The 22,119-nt window shown below is 39.8% G+C and overlaps 1 protein-coding gene across 12 annotated transcripts in view; it reads right to left on the bottom strand.

Annotated features, from left to right (window-relative positions):
- LOC137127293 (dedicator of cytokinesis protein 3-like) overlaps positions 1 to 22,119 on the bottom strand; it is a 164,797-nt gene that overhangs the window by 82,754 nt on the left and 59,924 nt on the right. For all 12 annotated transcript variants that reach the window (XR_010914405.1, XR_010914402.1, XR_010914403.1 and 9 more), the window contains exons 3-4: positions 19,509 to 19,549; positions 4,736 to 4,791 (exon numbers count right to left, since the gene is read on the bottom strand). Coding sequence is in view for 8 of the 12 variants with exons in the window: in XM_067504094.1 (XP_067360195.1) it covers positions 4,736 to 4,791; positions 19,509 to 19,549 (97 nt within the window). In the remaining 4 variants the exon portion in view is untranslated. The remainder of the gene's footprint in view (positions 1 to 4,735; positions 4,792 to 19,508; positions 19,550 to 22,119) is intronic.

Below are 22,119 nucleotides of genomic sequence, written 5' to 3'. Positions count from 1 at the left end.
AAAAGGTCTCATTACCACAGATAAATGCTTATAGTATTAAAATGAAATAAAAATCTAACAACCAATTTAAAACTAATACATCGTTACAATATTTGAGCTACCCAGTCTAAACACAAAATATACCATTAAAATACTGTAAGACAGATAAGAAAACACAAACCAATTAATAAATAGAAAAATATAAACAGATGAATGAATAAATTAATAAATATGGTGTCTTACTGCTCCATTAAATGAAACATGCTTAAAAAGATTTGTTTTGAGTTCTGATTTAAAAGACATTAAATCTGGGGCCAGACGGATTTGTAGTGGAAGATTGTTCCAGAGAGTAGGTACTACTACAAAGAAAGCACGGTCACCCCAACATCCCAACTAATGCCCACGCGCAGTTTTTTGTGTAAAGCTTATCCTCTCTGATCATGCGGTTGGAGGGAGTTTTTAATCATTGTTTTTATCATCGTGGGACTTTTTCTGCTTGAAGCTGTGACCAGCACGCAAAAGTTGTATGGAACTGGAGCCGCTCCTTTGTTTACAGTCAGGACCAGCTGATCGGGCTGCAGCAGACTGGCACCGTGCATTTAAGTTTCGTTCGGACTTTAAACATACCGGTAGAAATAAGGAGGAAAACAGCGGGAGGTTGTAGAGCTGGTAAAAAGGGGAGGGGTGGAAAGGAAAACAGGAGAGCGATGAAGTGGAAGAATCAAGCTGCATCTCCCATCTCTTATTATGGGCAATGTGAGGTCTCTAGAGAACAAGGTGGACCACTTGACTGCACTGGTGAGGAAGGAAAATATCTCTCAAGTGTGTTTCCGAGAGACATGGCTGCAGGACTGCGTGTCTGACACATGCATCAGTATTGACGGCTTTAGCACAGTGCGGCCGGATCGGAGGAGAGAGGAAAGCGGAAAGATGAAAGGAAGGGGCCTGGTCATGTACATCAGCAACAGGTGGTGTCATACTGGTCATGTTACTGTGAAAGAAAGAGTCTGTTGCCCAGACATCAAACTGTTGGCGCTGGGTGACAACAGTTGATCGCCGTCTATATTACTTTCCTATACCTATTCGCGCATGTTAGGTCATACACTCGGTTGTAGCGAGACTCCAGACCTGCCATCCTGATGGGCTTTTTATGATCTCTGGTGACTTTAAGCATGCAACCGTCTCCAAGACCCTCCCCACCTTAACACAGTAAATGGATTGTCACACCAGAGGGAGAAGACACTGGACTACATGTACTCAAATGTTAAAGAGGCCTACAGCTCTTCTGCCCTTCCGCCCCTGGGCAGGTCTGACCACAACCCGATCCACCTCCTGCCTGTGTACAAGATCCTGGTTCAAAGGAAGCCTCCCACCACCAAAACAGTAAAAAGATGGAACTGAGGGGGACACAAATGCCCTGCAGGGATGTTTTGAGGACACAGATTGGAAAACACTCTGTGTGAAACACGGTGAGGACATTGATGGACTGATAGGCTGTATTACAGATTACATCCACTCCTGTGTTGACATCTGTACACCAACAAAAACTGTCCACTGCTTCCCAAATAACAAGCCATGGGTCACCAAAGACAATGACAAGAAGGCAGCGTTCAGGTCAGGTGACAGGGAAGCAGTGATGGAGGTCCAGAGACTGTTGGTAAAGATCAAAGAAAGGAAGGAGGTTTGCAGGAGGAAGTCTGAACAGAGGCTCCAACAGAAAGACACCAGAGCAGTTTAGAGTGGAATGAAAAGCCTCACTGGATTTAAGAGCAGCAGCCAGAGGAAAAAGGGGAGTGTGGATAGAGCTAATGGTTTTAACACCTTTTCAATAGGTTTGAAGTGCCTCATATCCTCATAATATACAATATATGGACATGACTTTAATGGGCTTGGGCAAGCTAATCAAATAGCTGGTTTACTGACATTTACTGGTAGTTGGAGTGCACATTTCCTCTCTTCTTGTTTTAACTGATCATTTCCCTTTGTTCGTGGGGTTTACGTTGAAGAAACACTGCGTTTGACAGGTGAGGTGTGCTCAGGGACACCTGTGTGAGGGTCTCCAAGCAGTCCAGGGACAGTGCCCCCCACCCATCCTTTTTTTTTTTTTTTTGTCCTTTCGGCTTATCCCGTGACTTCAGGGTCGCTACAGCGGATCACTGTTCGCATGTTGATTTGGCACAGTTTTTACGCTAGGTGCCCTTCCTAATGCAACCCTGCCCAATTTCTACCGGGGAGGGACAGCTGGGGAAGGGTTAGTGGTTCAGTGTCTTGCATAGAGACACTTCAACATATAGCCGGGACCGATGACTGCCTTACGCCCCCCACCCATCCTAACCCCCTATTATATTGTACTGGACTGTAGGATGGACGGTGAAGAACACGTGAAGGAGAGTAACCAAACCAAACTGTGGCCAATGAAAATGCTGATGGAGAGTATGTTTGGCTGGTGGCCAAAACATTTAAAGTCAATTGCTATTCACAGTAGTAAGACTAAGGGGAGGGACTTCAGTATGTTCTGTGTAAAGACTGCAGTATGCAGTAAGTAAAAAGTAAAGTAAAAAAACAAAATACTGAAAATGTGGGATCATATGGCTCCACTTGTTCCGCTTGGTCATCCATGAAAGTGCAAATTGTGAACATGACCCATGATATTTATCATGATACAGTAAGCTGTGGAACTCTGTCTATGATCATTAAAAACCACCACACAGCACTTATTTTGCTACTCCAACTGGAAATTGGAGTAGTGAGACTAGTGTTAGTGTGACAGTGGAATTTGCTAACACACGCTGTGTTTTAATAATTTTAGGCACGACTCCCCACAAAGGCTCTAAATGAATGTGACCTCTCATACCTCAGCACGCCAATGCTCTTTTTTATCTTAGACACACTGCTACAAACATTTGTACAGCACACACACACACACGCACGCACGCACGCACACGCACATACACACACACACACACACACACACACCTTTCATACCTAGTTGGCCAACAGTCCCAAATTACACAAGTTATTGTGCACCAGCCTCCTTTAAGGATAAAACACACCTTCCAGCCACAACATTAAAGCCAAGTAAAGTAAATAAGATGTTATTAATATGTTTAATAGGTTTTAAGGGTAGGGCACATTAGTCAGCAAGTGAACAATGGGCACGCATGCATGGAGTCATCGCCCAGCCTGGTTTGATAAATCTCATATTCTTTAACATCATGTGGATGCCCAGAAGTAGGCAAGCTACTCTGGGCAGTGTTCTTCTGGTAATCCTTAGATCCTGGCATCCATGTGGATGTTACTTTGATATGTACCACCTACTTCAACACTGCTGCTAACAGAGTACACTCCTTCACCTGCAGTATTTATGAACATGAATTGTTTACTGAAGTTTGGTCCATGGAGGTCCCACATCACAAAATAATCTGCTGCTGATTTCTTGGTGCCAGATACCAGAAGACACCTTCAGAGGTCTTGAGGAGTCCTTGACAACAATGGGCAGGTGGCTTTAATGTTTTGGTTGACTGGTGTAAATACTTCTTCTCTTTGCCCTGGAGATCTTCTTGAAACAGTAAAGGATTCACTAATTCCAATTAATTTACTCTCCCTGCCTTTAATTAAAAAACTATTATGCAAATCAAGACACGCTATGTAACTCTGATTAATCTGAAGTAAAAAATAAATAAATAAATAAAAAGCTTTTCCAATCATTATGCAAATGTATTAAAATATGTACCCTTGAACTTGGAATAGAGTCAGAAACAAGCAGGGTCATTCCTTTTTAGAGAGAATGGGTCTCGAAACAACTGATCCAAACAGAAAACAGGATTTCATCAAATTATCCCATAAATGGGTTAAGCTAAAAGAAGAATAAAAGCCCTCCAGCACTGTGCAAAATCAAGTACACTCAACAGTGGCATCATCACAGATAGACGAGAAAAACTTGGGCTGTAGAGTTACAGCTCATCAAATAAATGGTGCAGTGACTAAAGGAGGTTGACATATTGTACAATAGCCAACTGCTGTTACAAGAAAACTGCTTTTACTGCACAGAGAACTTTGAGTCACAGCTTACGACATCAGTGAGAGTGGACAGGAGGAAAATGACCAAACAGATGCTGCGTTTGATGGCTGCCGAGGCCTGACTAACTCTATCTACTGAACCATTTGAAAACGCCACAAGGCAACAAATTCAACCATTTTGTTTGTGTTTGGTGGTTGCACACTTAGCGACTCTACTCCGAGCTCCTCTATATATGATGTGCTATCCACAAAAGCCATAACCTTAAACACCTAACAGCAGCAGTATAATGGTGCTGTGTGCAGTGCTTTGCATTTGGTCTTCAATTTTATCAACATGTTTTTCTTTATCTCATTCTCTAAAGTCAAACTCTCTCTCTTCACATTTAATTAAAATTAAATACACAATTATGTAAAACAGGTGAATTTGTGGCTGATCACCTATGGTCAGGTCACTCCACCCCGATTTTAAAACTAGTAAAAAAAAAACTAAGTGTTGCTGTGTTAAGACTGTAGTATTGTAAACTTAACAGCCTTGCTCAACTTGCTCAGCGTCATCCATTGTGTAGTTAAAATGCTCCAAACTGCAAGGAGGTTTACTAATCAGTCAGTGCACAAGTAAAAATACTTTGAAAGTTACTACATACATTTTATTACTGTGTGCCTTTACTCCATGTGCTGACAATAGTGTAGCTTCTTCAGAGGTGTGTGAGGTGGTCTTTGAGGCTGGTAAACTTACCCTCGGTTGACGACGATTGCTTTCTTCAAGTGGACGTAGCTGACTGGGAAAACTCCCTACAGAGACAGAGACAAAAAGTTCAGATTTCCTTTAATGCCATGACACAATCAGTGGCTCTGCAGCATGTGTGTAGTCCCACCCTCACCCTGTGTGGCAGGGTGATAATCAGTATTCTTACTTTCTTTGTACACAGAAAACAATAAATAAAGCATTCTCACTAAAACCCAGAGTTTGTGTCAAATATTCTTACTGACAAAAGAGAAAAAAAAATTGTATCAAAAAGCAAATTAGCTTTCGCTGTACACTGAGGTATAATATTTATTCTATCAAAGGTTTCAGTGAGAAAAGGAGGAATGGTGGGGGGGGTACCCTTATTTGGAGATTGTATGTGTGAGTACTTATATTACTACGTACTTACTTAATACAGTAATTCAATGGTACAGATTCTAAGTGGGACTGTAGCTCCTTGTGGCATAATGCAAAATAGACCACTGTCCTTTGAGCAACTTTTCACCCATTTTGCCTGTCGACAGTTATATTCTGCAGCACCTGTCAAAAAACTTGTTAGGGTCAAACATCACATAATAAAACACAGGGGAGCACTTTCCTCTGAATTTTTTTTTGGAAGTCGGCTGTCAGAGACAGACCCACAAAGACAGGAAGAAACAAGAACAGTGAGGAGTCATTGTGAATAGCCATGCATAAAGGAGAGGCTCAGAGGTGTCGGTTCTGCCTCCAGGGAAATCATTCAATTACCTGTCTATTCAGAGACAAACACTCACAGTTTAAAAAATGCGCTCCCTCTTCTGTGGTCACACTGGCCTCACAGCCCTCCATTTTCACAAAACCCTGAACTTCTCTGGATTTTACCCATATGAGGACACAGCTGTAGAGTCAGAGGGTCTGGCGTTACCCAGACTTTACTGTGAGCCCCGTGGTACAAAGTCTAATGCGAGTGATCCTATGTGTGAATAATAACACGGCTCTCTCCTAAATTGGGTGGAGAATATAAAATGAGCAAATGGGCATGTCGATGGGCTTTCTATCAGGTGACTGCAATGGATTTTTATTCTTTTTTGACTGTCTACCATTCACATCCTGTAAACAAAACAGTGTTAACCCAGAGTTGAACAACGTATGTGAAAAAGGCTTAAAGACTCTCTGTAATACAACACCAATTCCAAAAAAGTTGAAAAGATGTGTAAAACATAAATAATAGAACAGAATGCAATGCAATAAACAGAATGTAATGATTTGCAATTTCATCAACACATATTTTATTCACAATAGAACATAAACATATCAGATGTTGAAACAGACATTTTACAAATTCATGGAAAATAATAGTTCATTTTTAAGTTGATGGCAACAACACATCTCAAGGTGGAACAGGATTTCTGGAAGTGTTCCTGAGACCATGCAGTGATTTCCAGGATGGCATCATGCCTGTTTTTAATGCAGTACTGCCTGAAGATCACGAGCATCCGGTTTTGACCTTCAGCCTTGTCCCTTGCACACAGAGATTCCTCCTGATTCTCTGAATCTTTTAATATTATATAGTGCAGATAGTGGAATATTTAAAGTCTTTGCAATTTTACATTGAAGAACATTTTTCTGAAATTGTTACAGAATTTTTAGATGCAGTCACAGATTGGTGAACCTCTACCAATCTTTACATTCAAGAGGCTCTGCCTCTCTCAAATGCTCCTTTTATACCCAGTCATGTTACTGATCTGTTGCCAATTAACCTAATTAGTTGTCAAATGCTCCTCCATTTGTTTTTGATTTATGGCAATTACTTTTCCAGTCTTTTGTTGCCCCTCTTCCACCTTTTTAATATGTGTTTTTGCCATCAAATTCAAAATGAGCTAATATTTTCCATGAAATGTTAAAATGTCTCAGTTCCAACATCTAATATGTTGTTTATGTTCTACAGTCAATAAAATATGGGTTGTTAAGATTTGCAACTCTGTTCTGTTCTCATTTATATTTTACACATCATTCCAATTTTTTTAATAGGGGTTATACAGTAAAAGCTCAGTAGGAAAAAAAGGGAAAATGTAGTACAGTGGAAAAATTGATAATTTTTATAAAAAAGACCTGTCATGCAGAGGGTCAACTGCTGCCAAACTGTCTGCTAACAGACAGACAAGGACTGCTAACACCTCCGCTTTCCAGAAACAGTCAGGAGCTTGGACATCCTCTGTGAAAAATAACCCATTTGACATATTTAATTTCACGGATTATTACTTGAATAGGATCTAGCTGTGCTTACGCAACTCACTGATCATTTAAATTAAGGATGTCAACCCTCTGAGAGGTCTCATAATAAAAAATGTTTAATGTTAGGACCAGTAATTGATGGAAAGTACAAACTCTTTTTGTGCCTTTAGTTCAACCTCTGACATTAGACAGCTGAACACCTGGGCCCAGTCTGTACACGTGACCAAACATATCACCTGTTGATGTTACAATTTTACATTTAACAGACGCTTTAATCTAAAGCGATTTACAAGAGAAGTACAAGGCAGCAATAATCTAAGTCAATGAGAAAACAGCAAAGCAAAGTCCTATCAGAAAAGTGTTCACATTTTACGAGATGCAAAAAAGAGCATATTTTTAATAGATTTAACATAGATTTAAGAATAGATTTTAACAATATTAGTCTGTAAGTTATAAAAAAGGTCCAGTTTGGAGAATATTCTTCAATGTTCACGTTAGAAATGTAGCGTGGAGATTATACAAATGAACACTGTCTTATCCGTCAAGCAGTCAATGACAGTTTGTTTAAAGTACTATAAACTATATTATCAAAAATATTTTTTAAATTAATAAAAAAAAAAAACAATCAACAAATACTCCTATTCAGTGTCTCCCCTACATTGGTACAAGCATGGTGGCCTGCCATGCCTACAAGACAGGCAAAAAATATTTCTATATCTAGTGATGTTACGAACACGACCCAATCTGATTCTTTTTAATATCTCGTGGATAGGTGAAGGGATCCGAGAGCCTTTCTTTTTAATGCTCATTCCAAATTTCACTGCCTGTTCTACATCCTTCCTTCTTGGCTTACTAAAGGTGGAATGGTTTGTCCATAGCTATCCTTAAATGCACCATTTCATTGTCCCATCCTCTCCAGCTTGCTAAGATCATGAGTGCAGCGGGCTTTTCTGACTGTAACCCAGCGGTTACGTTCCAAAACACAAACCAACAACCATTCACACCCCCACACAACCCTGCAGGACACAAACTTAAGTGCACATTTCTCTTCTCTGCTCTTCAACTGCTTTCGGTGAGTGTTGGCCAGCTGCATAGCAGCTACCCCATCGATGTATGAGTGTGTGTGAGTGTGAGTGTGAATGGGTGAATGAGAAGCAGTGTAAAGTGCTTTGAGTGCAAATAGTTAGAAAAGTGTAGACCATTTACCATTTATCACGGTTAAACATTGTCTTTCATAACTGGAAGGATTGGCAGGAATATTTTGTTGTATATGCCATCAGCATAAACAGCCTGTTAGAAAGGGAACATCCCAGAGGACTTTTATTGAGGCCCCCAGAGAGACATACAGGAGAAATTATTTATTACTTATTATTATAAATACATCTTAATAACACTCACTTTGCTTTGCTTGACCCTTATATGTAATTTAGCAACCAAAGTTGCTGCATCCCAATGATCCCAATGACCTAAAACTAACTTTACAGCCCCTTTAAACCTCAATTCAACAACTTCGTTGACCCACCACACGCACTCACACAAGCAGGCAACCAAAAGATATTCCGGCCTGGACGACTGCACAAAACGTAGTGGCCAAAAACGCCGCAGCCCTTTTACTTGGACTGGTGCAAACGAAAGCTGGAGTACTCACACGTAAACAGTCAATGTCACTGTCCGACCGCGGCCCCTTCACGCTGTGGAAGAACGGAGCCATTAACAGTCCGCAGAAATGTCACTGCACAAATCAGTCCATCCAAAGAGGCGAAGTCTGCCTTTCTCCCTCCTTGGCAGTGGAGCTACGAGGCTTTCTCCTGGTAACCTGCAGCAAGTTAGCATGTCCCGCTAACCCAAGCTCGTCAGGCTGCTTCATCAACGGTTCCTCCGCCAACACACATAAAACTGTCCAACATTATGCAGTGAGTACAACAACAGGAGTCTCAATCACTAGCAACACAATACAAATCACACTTTTTCCAACTTTGTTGTCACGTAATTGTCCGTAACCAGTTACACCAGAGCAGTCCGCCACTACCTCGCGCTCTCCTTTGCTCCCGCCCCACAGCCAATCACATTCCTCGAACATCGAGACGACATCTTAAATTCCAAACTGTTTACAACGAAGACAACAACATTAAAGTATTTAACGCAAGAGCATGACACAGTACATTTCAACCAAACTACGTAATGCAGGTATCGGCATTTTAATAAAAATAGATAATCTCTAAAAACCAAAGCATAACACAATAGACCTGCATAAATGTAACACAACAGAAAAGACTGCTTATATATTTAAAACGAGTTAGTGGACTATATTTAGTAACATGGCCTTTATAGGGGCTACATTTGTTTTAAGAAAACTAAACCTAAAAACTTCAATCTTATTCCCAACACTTGAACAGTCTGAGGTCAACCAGGTGCCTCCTTGTCTGAAAACAATTATGTTCCCATACAACTAAACTGCTAATGTGAGTTTTATTTTTGTAGTTATTCATTATGTTCTGATGCAATATATTTTTTAATGAATTAAAAGGTACTTTTTAAGGGAAAGGGAGCTGCCAGGAGGTGGTTGGGTAGGGATTACAAAGCATATGACTGTCAAACCAAAGACCCAAGTCTTGTGACTGGTTCGGTTTTGGCAAGGAAAGCACCAACGTTACAGTTAGAGAAAGATCACCCTAACCCACATCAAATGTTGACAAATCGTTGACAGATTGGAAGTAAATGCTGGCTTAATTAGACGAGGGGGTTTCAGTGAACCAGCAGCCCTCAGAAACACAACGCACGCATACATAGACACAGTTAGTTTACTCGCAGCATCCCATCTTAATTCAGACAGGTAGAGCTGGGCTTCAGAACATATGGTGCTGTTCTTTAAGTCAAACCCTTAAAGACACAGTGAAATGTCCTAGATTGTAAAAATCAGAGGCAGATCTGATGTGTTTTAGTTCTGTCATAATATCAGGAACAGAACATTAGAGTGCAGCCTGACTGTGGGTGGTGGCCACTTAGACATGGCAGAGAATTAAGCTTATATCATATTAAAAACACTTTAAAAACACTGGGTTGGGTGTAAAGCACTGTATTAACTCCCATCGAAGCCACAGAGCACACAGCCATCAAACCCTGCACCAAAGTTCACTACAAACCGGCTTAATGCGCTGGTTTCACTCGTGTAGCTCACTCATCTCATCATGACCTCTTAGCATCAGTGGGCGAGATGGAGCTCCTGGCTCATATGCTACGAACACATGGAGGTCAGTGTGTGAAGTGCTAAGGAAAAAACTTATCTTATACTTTAATATTATTTTCTGCTCCCTCCTCCTTCATCAGATCAACTTTTGTGTCATAAAAGGGAAAAATGTGGCTATTCCACCTCCCACAGTGATTTAATTCACAGGTCTTCTGCTCCTCTTTTTGACTGCTGTACATTAATTACATTTTTTGTTTCATTCGTATCACACTTGCTGATGGCCTTTTGGGAAACTGTCGTTCACTGTGTTGCAGTCGGTTCTGTCCCAAGGTGAAAACAGAGAGAAGCTGTAGTTGTTTCACTCTGTTTTCCTTAACCGTACAATGTAAAGCACTTTGGTCAAACCGGTTGTTTTTTAAATGTGCCTTATAAATAGTGGATTGGATTGGATGTAGTCTGCTCTCCTCTCACTGTGTCTGTTGTATTCTGCTCCGTTCATTGTCCTTGTTGGAAGGAAGAAGCGGTATTGTGTAATTCCCCACATCGGTGTTCATGCAGCATCATCATGTGCTCTGCTCTATAATTTCACACAGCAGTTCTGACTCTGTCTGGATGATAAAATAACAGTGATTACATCACAACTGCAGAGCTGTGCGACTTTGTCTTTTCTTGTTCCCATTACTGCTCAACAATGAGCATCTTCCTAAATGTCCTGAGAAGGAGAACGCAGTGAAATTGTGCTATTAACTTCATAAAAGGCTGTGAACCATAATGAATGCATGTGTATACAGATCGCCTCCGTTAGTTTTTACACTGCAGAGCATCGTGTTCAATTTCCTGCTCATGGAAGACATGAACTGACAGCACTGTCCAAAAGACACATCTGCTCTGTGGGACAACAATTAACAGTTTGTAGCTACATCTTTCCTGCTGGTTTCCAGAATATTCAAATGTCTCCTAAAAAACAGCCAATGCACTATTTCACTTGTGTTAACTTATGTGTGTCAACTTATGTCCATACTGACCACACAAAGCTGTTTACACTGTCACAACCATGTCTGTCGTCTGGACTGAAGTGACAACAAAACCAATGTGAGCAACTAAATACAATTCACATCTGTAACCGAGTGGTTATCACTTCTCTGCCACAAACTCACAACTCTGATGCGTTTCAGTTTCTGCCGTGACCTGCACCCATAAACGCAGCCCGTTCTCCTTTCCGAGGCGTCAAAAAGTGTCGCCTTGTCCTGTCTCTTCTGCATTGCATGCTGAAAATAAGAGACCTGTTTGTGTTGGTGAGTGAGTTCAGTTTGATACCAAGGAAACCCAGAAAAAAAGTTTCATAGTGTCAACAACACTTTTCGCACAGGTGCGAGACACAACGGGGCACATGTGGTAACTACAGTATAGTAAGGACGTACATGTGACACTGTCGCTGTTAGAAGTGTTTTGTTCTTATGTAATTTATCTTGTAACTCAACGCTAGCATAAAGTTTTTGTTCCTAATCCTAACACAGTCTTCTGTATACATAAAGTTGTTGTTGGAGCGTCCAATAGTAACAAGCCAGTGGAGGCTACATCGATATGATACGCCAAAGGACGTGGAGTGCGTTCAGTGATTCTTTCTTTATTATTACTATTACTGTTTGTCATTTAGAAGATGCTTTTATCCAAAGTGATTTACATGTCAATAGCTCAAGCTAGGGGCAACTTGGGGTTCAACGTGTTGCCCATGTAGCCAGGAGTCGAACCACTAATCTTGTGTTTTATAGATTACTGCTTTACAGTTGCCATTATGCTCTCTACAAATTTACATTTGCAGTTCAGCTACACATATTTCTTAGAGATGGAGTTGGAATAAAATACATTGATGAGTAAAAATAAAACACAAAGCATCTCCTAGAGTTTAATGATCATCTGTCAAAATGCCAAAAATACAAGATAAACAACTAAAACTGCAGAAGAAAATTAGTTGAAGCGCTTCCAAAGTAAGTCTTAATGGTGTCAGTGAGTTCAAACTTCTTGTTTTATTGATTTTTCATCATTCAGTTCTGGAAAAAAAAATTTTTTTAGATCTGTTTAAATTTCTGGATGTTTTTTGTTTTTGCCAAACAGGAGCTGGACAATCAGAGTTAAGAGAAGTAAACTGCTGAATATGAGAATCACCTCAGATCATTTTGTTCCTCAGCCTTCTGAGACGGAGGAACTCCATCTTTACACACTTTACATTCCTTTGTTTTGTGATTGTTCAATTGTTGGGTCAGATTAGCTCCTCACTAAAACAACCTGCACAGTCCTGGGGGAGGTCTCTCTGCAGTCAGGTGTCGTTTTACACTCTGCGGCAGCAGCAGGGTCATCATTTCTTAAAGTTGTACATGTACAAGTCACCAGTCTACAGCTTTTTTTTCTTGTCACTTTATTTCTTTACTGTCTAACTTACAAACAATCATATCCAGACAGTATCAGGTTATATTTGTACTGTGTTACAGGGTTTTTCTGTGCATTTTTTAATGTCAATACTTTGTATTCAGCTTGTGATACAGGAGACACTTCACCTCCTTTGTATTAGGTTTTATTTGTAAAGCTCTTTGTAGAGAGAAAGACTTTTAAAATATTGATATTAAAATCAAGTGTATCAGCTATCAGTGTACAAATGATAGAAACAAAATGCAAATATTGACAAAGATACACAGCCTCACATCCTTTAGCACACAGTGTAGTGCGTTAAAATAAAAGGACCAGACAGTCGACACAGTTTCAGTGAAGATTTCCACCCTAACAGCATATGTTAGTGAGACTGCCTTTGTTTCTGTGCTATTTTGCATCTTTAATGATCTGACTTTGGTCCATGCTGAGTTTAAACCATCCAAAACCAAATAAACTTTCCATTCAGTACTTTCCTGACTGTCAGTTGGACAAAACAAAGCAAACTTTTCCCACACATTGTCAATAAAATTTTTACAGTGGAAAATCGATTGTTCTTAGCTCCTGTTGGTCCTTAGACTTTACATTTACAAATGATTTCTATGAAAACAGCTCGTGGCTGATAAATAAAACGGTTGCCTGTAGGAACATTTCCACTTTTATTTCAGAACAGTGTGTCCTGACATTTAATGTGTGTTTTAAAAAGCTCAGCATATCGGCCGCTGAAATATCACACACTGCTCAAACACCTGAAGCTTTTTAAATCATATCTGCATTTGTATTTCAAATGTTAACGACATGTTTGATGCTCTTTAATCTTTGAAAGCTGCTGATTCTGTCAAAATAATTTCACTTAATAAACAATCAGATGAACTTTGTAGATTGTATCTTTAAGGGCAATAGAAAAGCAGTTAAACATTTAAGATCATTGTTCATATGTCAGTGTGACACTCTAGCTTGATAAACCTGAAACAAAATCTAATATGAATCATTTACATTTAAGTTTAGTCATTTAGCAGACGCTTTTATCCAAAGCGACTTACAAGTGAGGTACAAGGCAGCAAGAATCTAAGTCAAGGTGAAAACATCAAAGCAAAGTCCTATCAGAAAAGTTCACGAGATACAAGTGCAAGAGAGCAGAAAGGATTTTTTATTTTTTTTATTATTTTTAAATGCATTTAAATGCATAGGAAGATGCGGAAGAGTTCAGTTTTCAGCAGTTTTTTGAATATTGGGAGAGAATCAGCTGAGCGTGCAGCATTTGGTAGCTCGTTCCACCATAGTGGGATCATTGCGCTAAACAGTTTTGCTTGGTGTCTTCTATGCTTTTTTGGCTGATTAAAAATGAGGCGAGCTGCTGGATTTTGGATCATCTGCAAGGGTTTGATTGTGGATATCGAATCAACAAAAGCTGCTCTGCCTGTTGTGTGAAGACAGTTAACACACACACATTTTTAAACGTCCCTCTGTAATGGAGTGGAGTCGTAATGGAATGCATTACAAGACGAAGTGGTTCTAATGTTTTGGCCCCCTCATTCAAAACATTAGAAGCTGAAACTAACTTTGCTCTCAGCGAGTGCGAGCTTCCCTCTCTGTGGCCCTGATGCTCAGGCTAATCTGAGCTCATGATGTTCTCAAAGTGTGAAGTTCTCTATTGTGCTGGCGGATTACAGCAGGAAGGCTTTTCCTGAGGGAGATGTGGTGATTCGTCTTGACCAGTGTGTCTGTTGTCGAGAAACCAAGTGATTAGGGTGGAACTAAAAGGATTGGGTGGATGCCTTGCTGCTAGGAGCAAGAGACAATGCACAGACATTTACATTTAGACACACACACAAAAGGTATGCAAAATTATGAATGTACTGTAAAACACATGTTGACATAATTACATTTTGTTCTTTGACACAATCAGACATAGTGGGTTTACTGTAACACACACTCACACATTGGTGTGTTTATATTTATATTTAGTCACATTTTACATTTAGTAATTTAGCAGACTTACAAGTGAGGTACAAGGCAGCAAGAATCTAAGTCAAGGAGAAAACATTAAAGCAAAGTCCTATCAGAAAAGTGTTCACATTTCATGAGATGCAAGAAAGAGAATCTTTTTAATAGATTTAAATGCATAGGTAGGTACGAAAGAGTTCTGTTTTCCGCAGTTTTTTGAATATTGGAAGATAGGTTGCTGAGCGTGCAGAGTTGGTAGCTAGTTCCACCATCGTGGGATCATAGCGCAGAAGAGTGGTTGGTTGGTTTCTTCTGTGCGGTACTGGGACCACCAGACGTCATTTGTTGGCAGACAGCAGCAGACAGGAAGGGTTGTAGACCTGAATGAGGGAGTTGAGGTAAGCAGGAGCTGTTGAGGTGATCACAGGCAAGAGACCGAGGTTTGAACCTGATGCAAGCAGTTGGTGAGTGGTGTGACATCAGTCCTTTTTGGGTGATTGAAAATAAGGCGTGCTGCCGCGTTTTGGATCATCTGCAAGGGTTTAAATGTGCATACCAGTAACCCCATTAACAAGGCTTTGCGGTAATCAAGACGAGATATGACCAGTGAGTGTACAATGAGTTCGGTTGTATATTCCCTGAGGTAGGGTCTGATCTTTCTGATGTTGTAGAGGGCAAATCTGCTGCCCTAGAAACTGAGGAGATGTGGTCCTTAAAGGTCAGTTGGTCATTGAAGATGATCCCCACATTTCTGGCCGACTTAGAAATCTGAAGAAGTGTGTTAGTTCTAAACACCTGTAGATCATTAAATAGACTTATAAGTAAAGTTGTGGTTTGCTGTATAATATTTTATCTTTTAAATACCCAGATGACAAATCTGTCAGTGTGTCCTGGTGCTTCAGCTCTCAAACGCTTTTTCTTCTGTTCTGTTGCTCAGTGACCAGATCTTGTGGTCTACAGTTAAGTGAAACTACAAAAACATAAAATTGTGACGTGCATTTGATCCTGTTGAGTTTTTTTTCAGCTTTAGCGTCTACTGTAATAAAAGGGAGGAGTTGCGGTACAGATGCAGGTACAGTGAATTCTTCACACCACTGTGACTGAGTTCTCTCCATTAAAATGATATTTGATTTGCTTGAAGAAACCTGAGATTCCACTCTCTCTCTCTTATTACACCTGCTGTGCTGCATCCCATTGCCCTTACTGTAACCTGGAGAAATGAATGGAAGCATGCCGCCCACAGCCAAGCTGTTATGTTAATCCATTGTAGGACAGGGTTTTCTCTGGAGGCGCAGCCTTGGAAGCTTTGAACAAAATGTGATTTTCACAAGCTTGTTTTCTTCAGAGTAAACCTGTTTGTACCTGTCTGCCACCTTTCCAGTTGAAGGGCCTGAAACAAACTGAGCTATTATAGAGGCACCGACCTCATTAAAGTAAAATCAGTCAAATCTGTCAAAGAACTGTGTCAGTGTCATCACGGTCTCGTGTGCCACACTTCAACACAGTCTGCTGCTTTGATGGGGTTTGAGAACATTTTGCTAAATTGTTCCTTTTGTGGCAGCAGGTGCTGCAGCCTGCCGTTTTTGTCCTGCAGAGACATCATGTTGGACACACACAACAGCCGCACAATGACTTTCTGCATGACTTTCACAAAGGTGATAGTCATAGACTAAATGACACAAGCTGCGTGAAAAACCTTCAATGTCAAACTTGAGGCTTTCTGGTTTGTTTTACATATATGTGGACATAATGAACTGCAGATATCAGGGTGAAGTTATCTGGCCATGTCAACTTGACCTCCTCCTTCTTAGGCTAAAATATTTTTCCATCCAAGCTTCCTTTTATTTGTAGCTACACTGCTTGGTCTTAATTTCATCAACAACAACTATGATGAAAAACATTTGCTGAACTAAACAAAAAAGAAAGTGTACTTGAAAACAAAAACTATGGCAAAATGTTATTAATTTTCTATTAGCAAATAATAATAAATTGAAGCTATGAAAGAGGAAAGAATGAATATGAAGGATTTTGAAAGAAATTTGCATAAATGATTACCTGTAATTATAATCAACCTGCAGTAACTGAAGAGTTACATCTGTGGCTCCTGATCAGTGAAACTGTTTCCTCCACTGCCCAAATTCTCTGGTTCAGGAACTGATACAACAGTATGCAGCACTATAAATCTGATGCCCTGAGACAGTCTGTGGCCTGTCCACTCCTGACTATAGTCATTTACATTTTTGCCAAAAGATTAAAACTAAATCAAAATGCCAAACAAACAGTGTTTTATCAGACATCAGACCCACAGAGCAGCACAGAGCAAAGAGGAATCAAATTCAGCAGAACAGGAAGAAACACAAAAGAGCTTCTTTTTTTAATTCCTAAAAACCCAGAAGCCTGTTAGCTTGTCATCCAGACATAAAAAAAGAGAGAGAGATGGATACTGTTAAGCTGTTAGCATGAATCATAGCCAGCACAAGGTCAGGAAGAATGCTTTAATAAAATCTGTTAGGGGGAGGATTACCTAATCACACTGCAACACTTTCTGAAAAAACGTCTGCAAGAACTCATGAACTCTGATAAGTTAATAAGAGCTGGAGACCGTTTCATTAATTTATTTATTGAAAGAATGTATTTATACTTATTAAAAGAATAGAAACGTTTGATGAATCATCAGTGATTTATGGTCGATGTAAATGCTCTGTACTTATATAGCACTTTTCTACCTATTGGCACTCAAAGCGCGTCTTATTCACCCATTCACACTCACAATCACACAATCACACACTGATGGGGGAGCTGCTATGCAGCTGGCCAACGCTCACCAGGAACATCTAAGTTGGGGTTCAATGTCTTGCTCAAGGACACTTCAACATGTGAGCAGAGGAGCCGGGGATCAAACCAACAGCTGTGAGATTGGCAGACAACCGCTCTACCTTCCTGCGCCACAGTCGCTGTGATTTTGTGATCTACTGATCACCTGAGGTAAAAGAAGGAGGTGGGACTTTCTCATCTTATTTGTTAAGTAAGACCTCATCGTTTGTGTCAAAATCGTCTGAATCAGAATCCGAGCTGTACATGTAAATAATGGTAAATCACAGGACATGAGAAAGTTTCATCTTTGCCTGGAAACACATCATTTGGTGAGACACATTTTGACTCAACTTCAAGTTCAAGTTTTTATAAGTTGTGCTACAAATTCATTTTCTGGTCCCTGGTTGTGAAACGTTTCACAAGTTGAGCTTCTAATCTGGGACAGACTGTGATAAAACAATAATCTGGGGTTCATTTCCCAGTGAGATTACCTGTGTCATATCCTGTAAACACAGACACAACTGTGACTCATCTCAGCATCAACCAGAGGATTTGTGTTAAAGCTGCGCTGACAATATGAAGCAGCAAGAATAATAACGTTCTTTTTGAGAGGATTGTTTGCTATTTTATGTCATCAATTAATTATTTTTGTTTATGCATTTAACAGTCCAACTTTTGTGGAAATTAGGTTTTTAAGAATCATTCACTATGGAGTGTCAAACCAAAAGTCTTCATTTCCTTCTATAAATTACTCCAGGTGCATTGAGCAGAACACAATAAGGGTTTGTTCTCCTCTAGAAACGCACAGCCGACAATGTGTGTGTCCTCTGGTCTAAGATTGATTGAAAGTTGAGCTCTATGTGGTCACGTTTATCTCAATGGCTTTAGAAATGAAAATGCACTAATGCCGGTCCATTGTGGAGAACGAAACACATGATGAGTAAAGTTTTGTTGAGTTTTGATGATGAACGTTAGGTTGGTGACAAATCATTGTGCTGAAACCCCCACACACCACAATGCATTGAATGAATGGGTCAGTGTTGAACAGTGTAATTTTAGATAACACATTTGGCCCCCGGAAAATCCAGACTCCTCCAGTAGCTAATTAGTCAGTGTGTAAGGCTAAATCTCTCCTTTCTTTCATTTGTAGAAGTTCCTGCAATTTCTGCTCCACAGGCAGAATTTTAGAAAGACGAGCGTGACGTCTCCTCCACGCTGCCTTTGGGGAAAACCAATGTTTTTACCCAGTGACAGTCTAAGAATGAATTTCATTATGTTTCATTTCCTCTCATGTTACATCTGATCATTGGATTATTCTCTCACTGCCTGTTCGTCCAGCACATTGTGTTCAGTGTAAAAAAGACACGTCTTCTGCTTTCAAGCTACAAAAACGCATTATGTGCTATCAAACTGAAGATCACTGTAAAAGTACATCACGTTGACATTTTCTGCCTGGTTGTTAAGATATAGCTCCTGGGAACATTTTATTTAACCGCTCCAGGATGTGGCTGTAAAAGGCAAAATATACAGCACAACAGGATCTGACAGAGCCGTGTTTGACAAAAGTTTTGACACAACCTAAGTTACTGAGTGTAACTAGTGTAACTGATGGTTCTCAGTCTCCTTAAAGACGCAAATCAGGTCTTTAAGTGCGACCGCCCCAGGTGGATGTGTGAAGGGGTTTTACCCTTCCTGAGAACAAATAAAATGGCAGCATGAAAAAGGTGGTGTCGCTCCTGCTGTGCAGAGCCCATTAGGACCATCCATTGTGGAGCTCTGAACACTTCTTTTTCGCTAACTGAGTGTGTTGCTGTGTTTCTTCGACACACAGATATAACTATTAGACCTGATATCAAAGAATGGGAGGAGCAACAAGAAGGACGTCCGATTGGCCCAACTCAACGTCAAAACTGTGTTCAGCTAAACTCTTCTTTTGAACAACTTCTACCACCATCAACCGCTGTGTGACGTTAAAAAGACGCAAAGAAACAAGTACAACAGAGGAAACAGAGGACAAGATATTTAAACAACCCTCCCTCATATTGGACATGGCACCACATAAAACTGTTTACCCAGTTTTTAACATCACTAAAGCAGACAAGAGCCAAAGTTTATTAAGAAGAAAGTGTGATTTAGAGAGAAAAGAGCTGAAAAGCAGAAGCTGTCAGTATCTCCTACCTTGACATTTGGCTTCCTCGTTGAGAATCCTCTGTACCATCCTGAAAGGAAGCACAAACACAGTCAACAGCTTCAATGTGCAAGCTGACGTCAGCAGGAACATTTTCCAACAAAAGAGAACTTTTATTTTTATAGAAAAATTAGAAACTATGTTGAAAAGAAACAAAGTGGTAACTGAAAATCAAAGCACACGTACGACAGCATCAGTGTTTTCAAAGACTGTTGCACTTTGCAGTTACTAGATGATGAATGTTACATATCGACATTTTAAAAAGTCAAACTGTTCTGTTAAAGAAGGAGTGGACATTTTCTGTCCTCAGGGGACACAGATATGCTTGTTTCCAACATGCCAAATTAACACAATACTAAAAATGAGCCATTATCTTCTTTGAAAAGTTGTCATCACACACACAGTCGACTTTAAATTTTTTACTTCGATCAGTGGTGTCATATACTTACAAAACCACATGTATCTACCATGTGTGCAGTACAAAGACTATAAGTTATACAGAACAGTGTACAATTATACACTGAAATCGTTTCACTGGAGGCTGCATCACATTGTCCAACAACAGGTCGACAGTCACATGAGACGTTACACTGGGACATGACATTTAGTCAGTAAAACAGGCTGTCGCTCTAAGAGGAGTTGTGTGTGTGTGTGTGTGTGTGTACACTTCTGTCAATGTGCGTGACAAAGCCAGACAGAGACAGTGATGGACTTAAAGAGACATTCGGTCACCAAGCCCTGTATGTGTTGTTTCTCCATCTCTATGAGGACCGATATGACAGCTTAACCCGCTGACTTCTACACTGAGAAATACATTTGCAAAAAAAAATGTATTAGTAAAATTCATTTAGCAACATTTCAAGTTTTATTTGTCAATCAGGAAGCAGATATGCAAGTCAACAATAATTTTACTCTTTACAGATGGTCATGTGAGTGATATAAATTTACTTATCTAACTAGTTTTGAGTAGTTGTGTGTGTGCATCAACCAGCGTATTGCAAACTGACTATTTTGACATATCATTATCAGAATGTTCACACAACTGTAAAGATGCATACAATAGAAATATTGAAGCTGTATGATGTATATTTTTTGAGCTATGACAATTTCTTCCTCAACAGTGCTCACCTATCAAATGAATGTCACTAATTTGCTATCCAGATGTGCATGGGTGGGTTCAGACAGCTCTATCTCAAAAAGTATAAAACCCACAGCTTAGATATTTACGCATATTAATTAGGATTCATATGTGTTATGTGTTCACAAGTAGGCAAACATTTCAATATAATTATGTCTTTGTGGCAATGGTTAGAAAATGGGTACAAAATGAGAAATTAGCGACTTGAGCGAGGCCGTTTACACTAACTGATAAACTGGCAACTCAATCAAGTAGTCAACCCTGTTTTCTAACAAATCATACATATACATTTTATTGTCTGATTTATGCCCTTTAACTAAAATATGTATTGTTTGGGTGTCTCAAAATTATATCTGAAAATTCCATTTTCTTTTTGTTCTTTATCGCAAAAGTTGGTTCATTTATTAAACATCGCCCAGGGCGACACAGGCTGGATTTGCTTAACTGCCATGGATTGATGATTTTACTGTCGTAACAACTCATTTTAGAATCAAAATACTTTGTAGTTTAGTATCTGTATTTGTACTCAAATGTAAGTATGTGTAGTCAGTCTGGGAAAAAGTGGTACTGGGATATCTCCAACATTGGTCTCTAACATGCTGTTAAAAGCCAGAGGTCATTTGTAGCGATTAAAAAGGTCCTATCAACCCACCAATCACATATTTTGTGTGACTCACTGCCTGTTTCATTGTAGAGTTTTATGGCACAGGCAAGTCTTTCATTATTGGTTTTCATTATTGTTGAGTCATTAGAACAGTTAAAACAAGCAAAATGTATGTAAAAATATCTCTAAATATCTCTGACAATTTTGACAAATGATATCTCGGTTTGTGTCATCATTGCAGATATATGCAGCAGGGTAAAGATATCCTAAAATATACTGCAAGATCTAGGTTCATACCACTACATAACCTGTGTGACACTGGCACATGACTATATCTGTGTGAGCTTGTCCAAGTTTCGGAGACCACAGCGCTTCCTTCCACATGAGTGAACATTCATAAGATGTCTCAGTGGAGTAGAAAGCTGTCATGACTGTTCAGTCAACTTGAAGAAAAACCTTGGCAGCTAAAAATGACTTGTACCTGGGGACTGAATGTGTACAGAAAAGCACCCGAACATTCTCACAGAGTTGGGAGACATCATTTGTGTTCAGCTGAGAGGAAATAGACTGCGAGGAAATAGATTGTGTCTTCAGCTTTTGGGTGACACCTGTCTCAGAGACATTTATTCGCATCAAAATGATGCAGTATCACTCTGTAGCCTGGCACAAAGCTCATTTATTATACTGTTATAAGAGTTAACATGGACATTATCTGAATCATCACTGACCCTTTTTCACCAAGCCAGATCTATAGAGGCCAGTGCCTAGTTTTAAAACAGTTCTATGTGTTTGGACAGGCAAAGAATAGGGTCAGCCAAGAAATTGGCTTAGGAGCATCAAGCTTTTTACTGGTCTGGAA

This window comes from Channa argus, chromosome 5 (genome assembly GCF_033026475.1).
Source record: "Channa argus isolate prfri chromosome 5, Channa argus male v1.0, whole genome shotgun sequence".
NCBI classification, from domain to species: Eukaryota; Metazoa; Chordata; class Actinopteri; order Anabantiformes; family Channidae; genus Channa; species Channa argus.
This window is presented reverse-complemented; position numbering and strand designations above follow the sequence as displayed.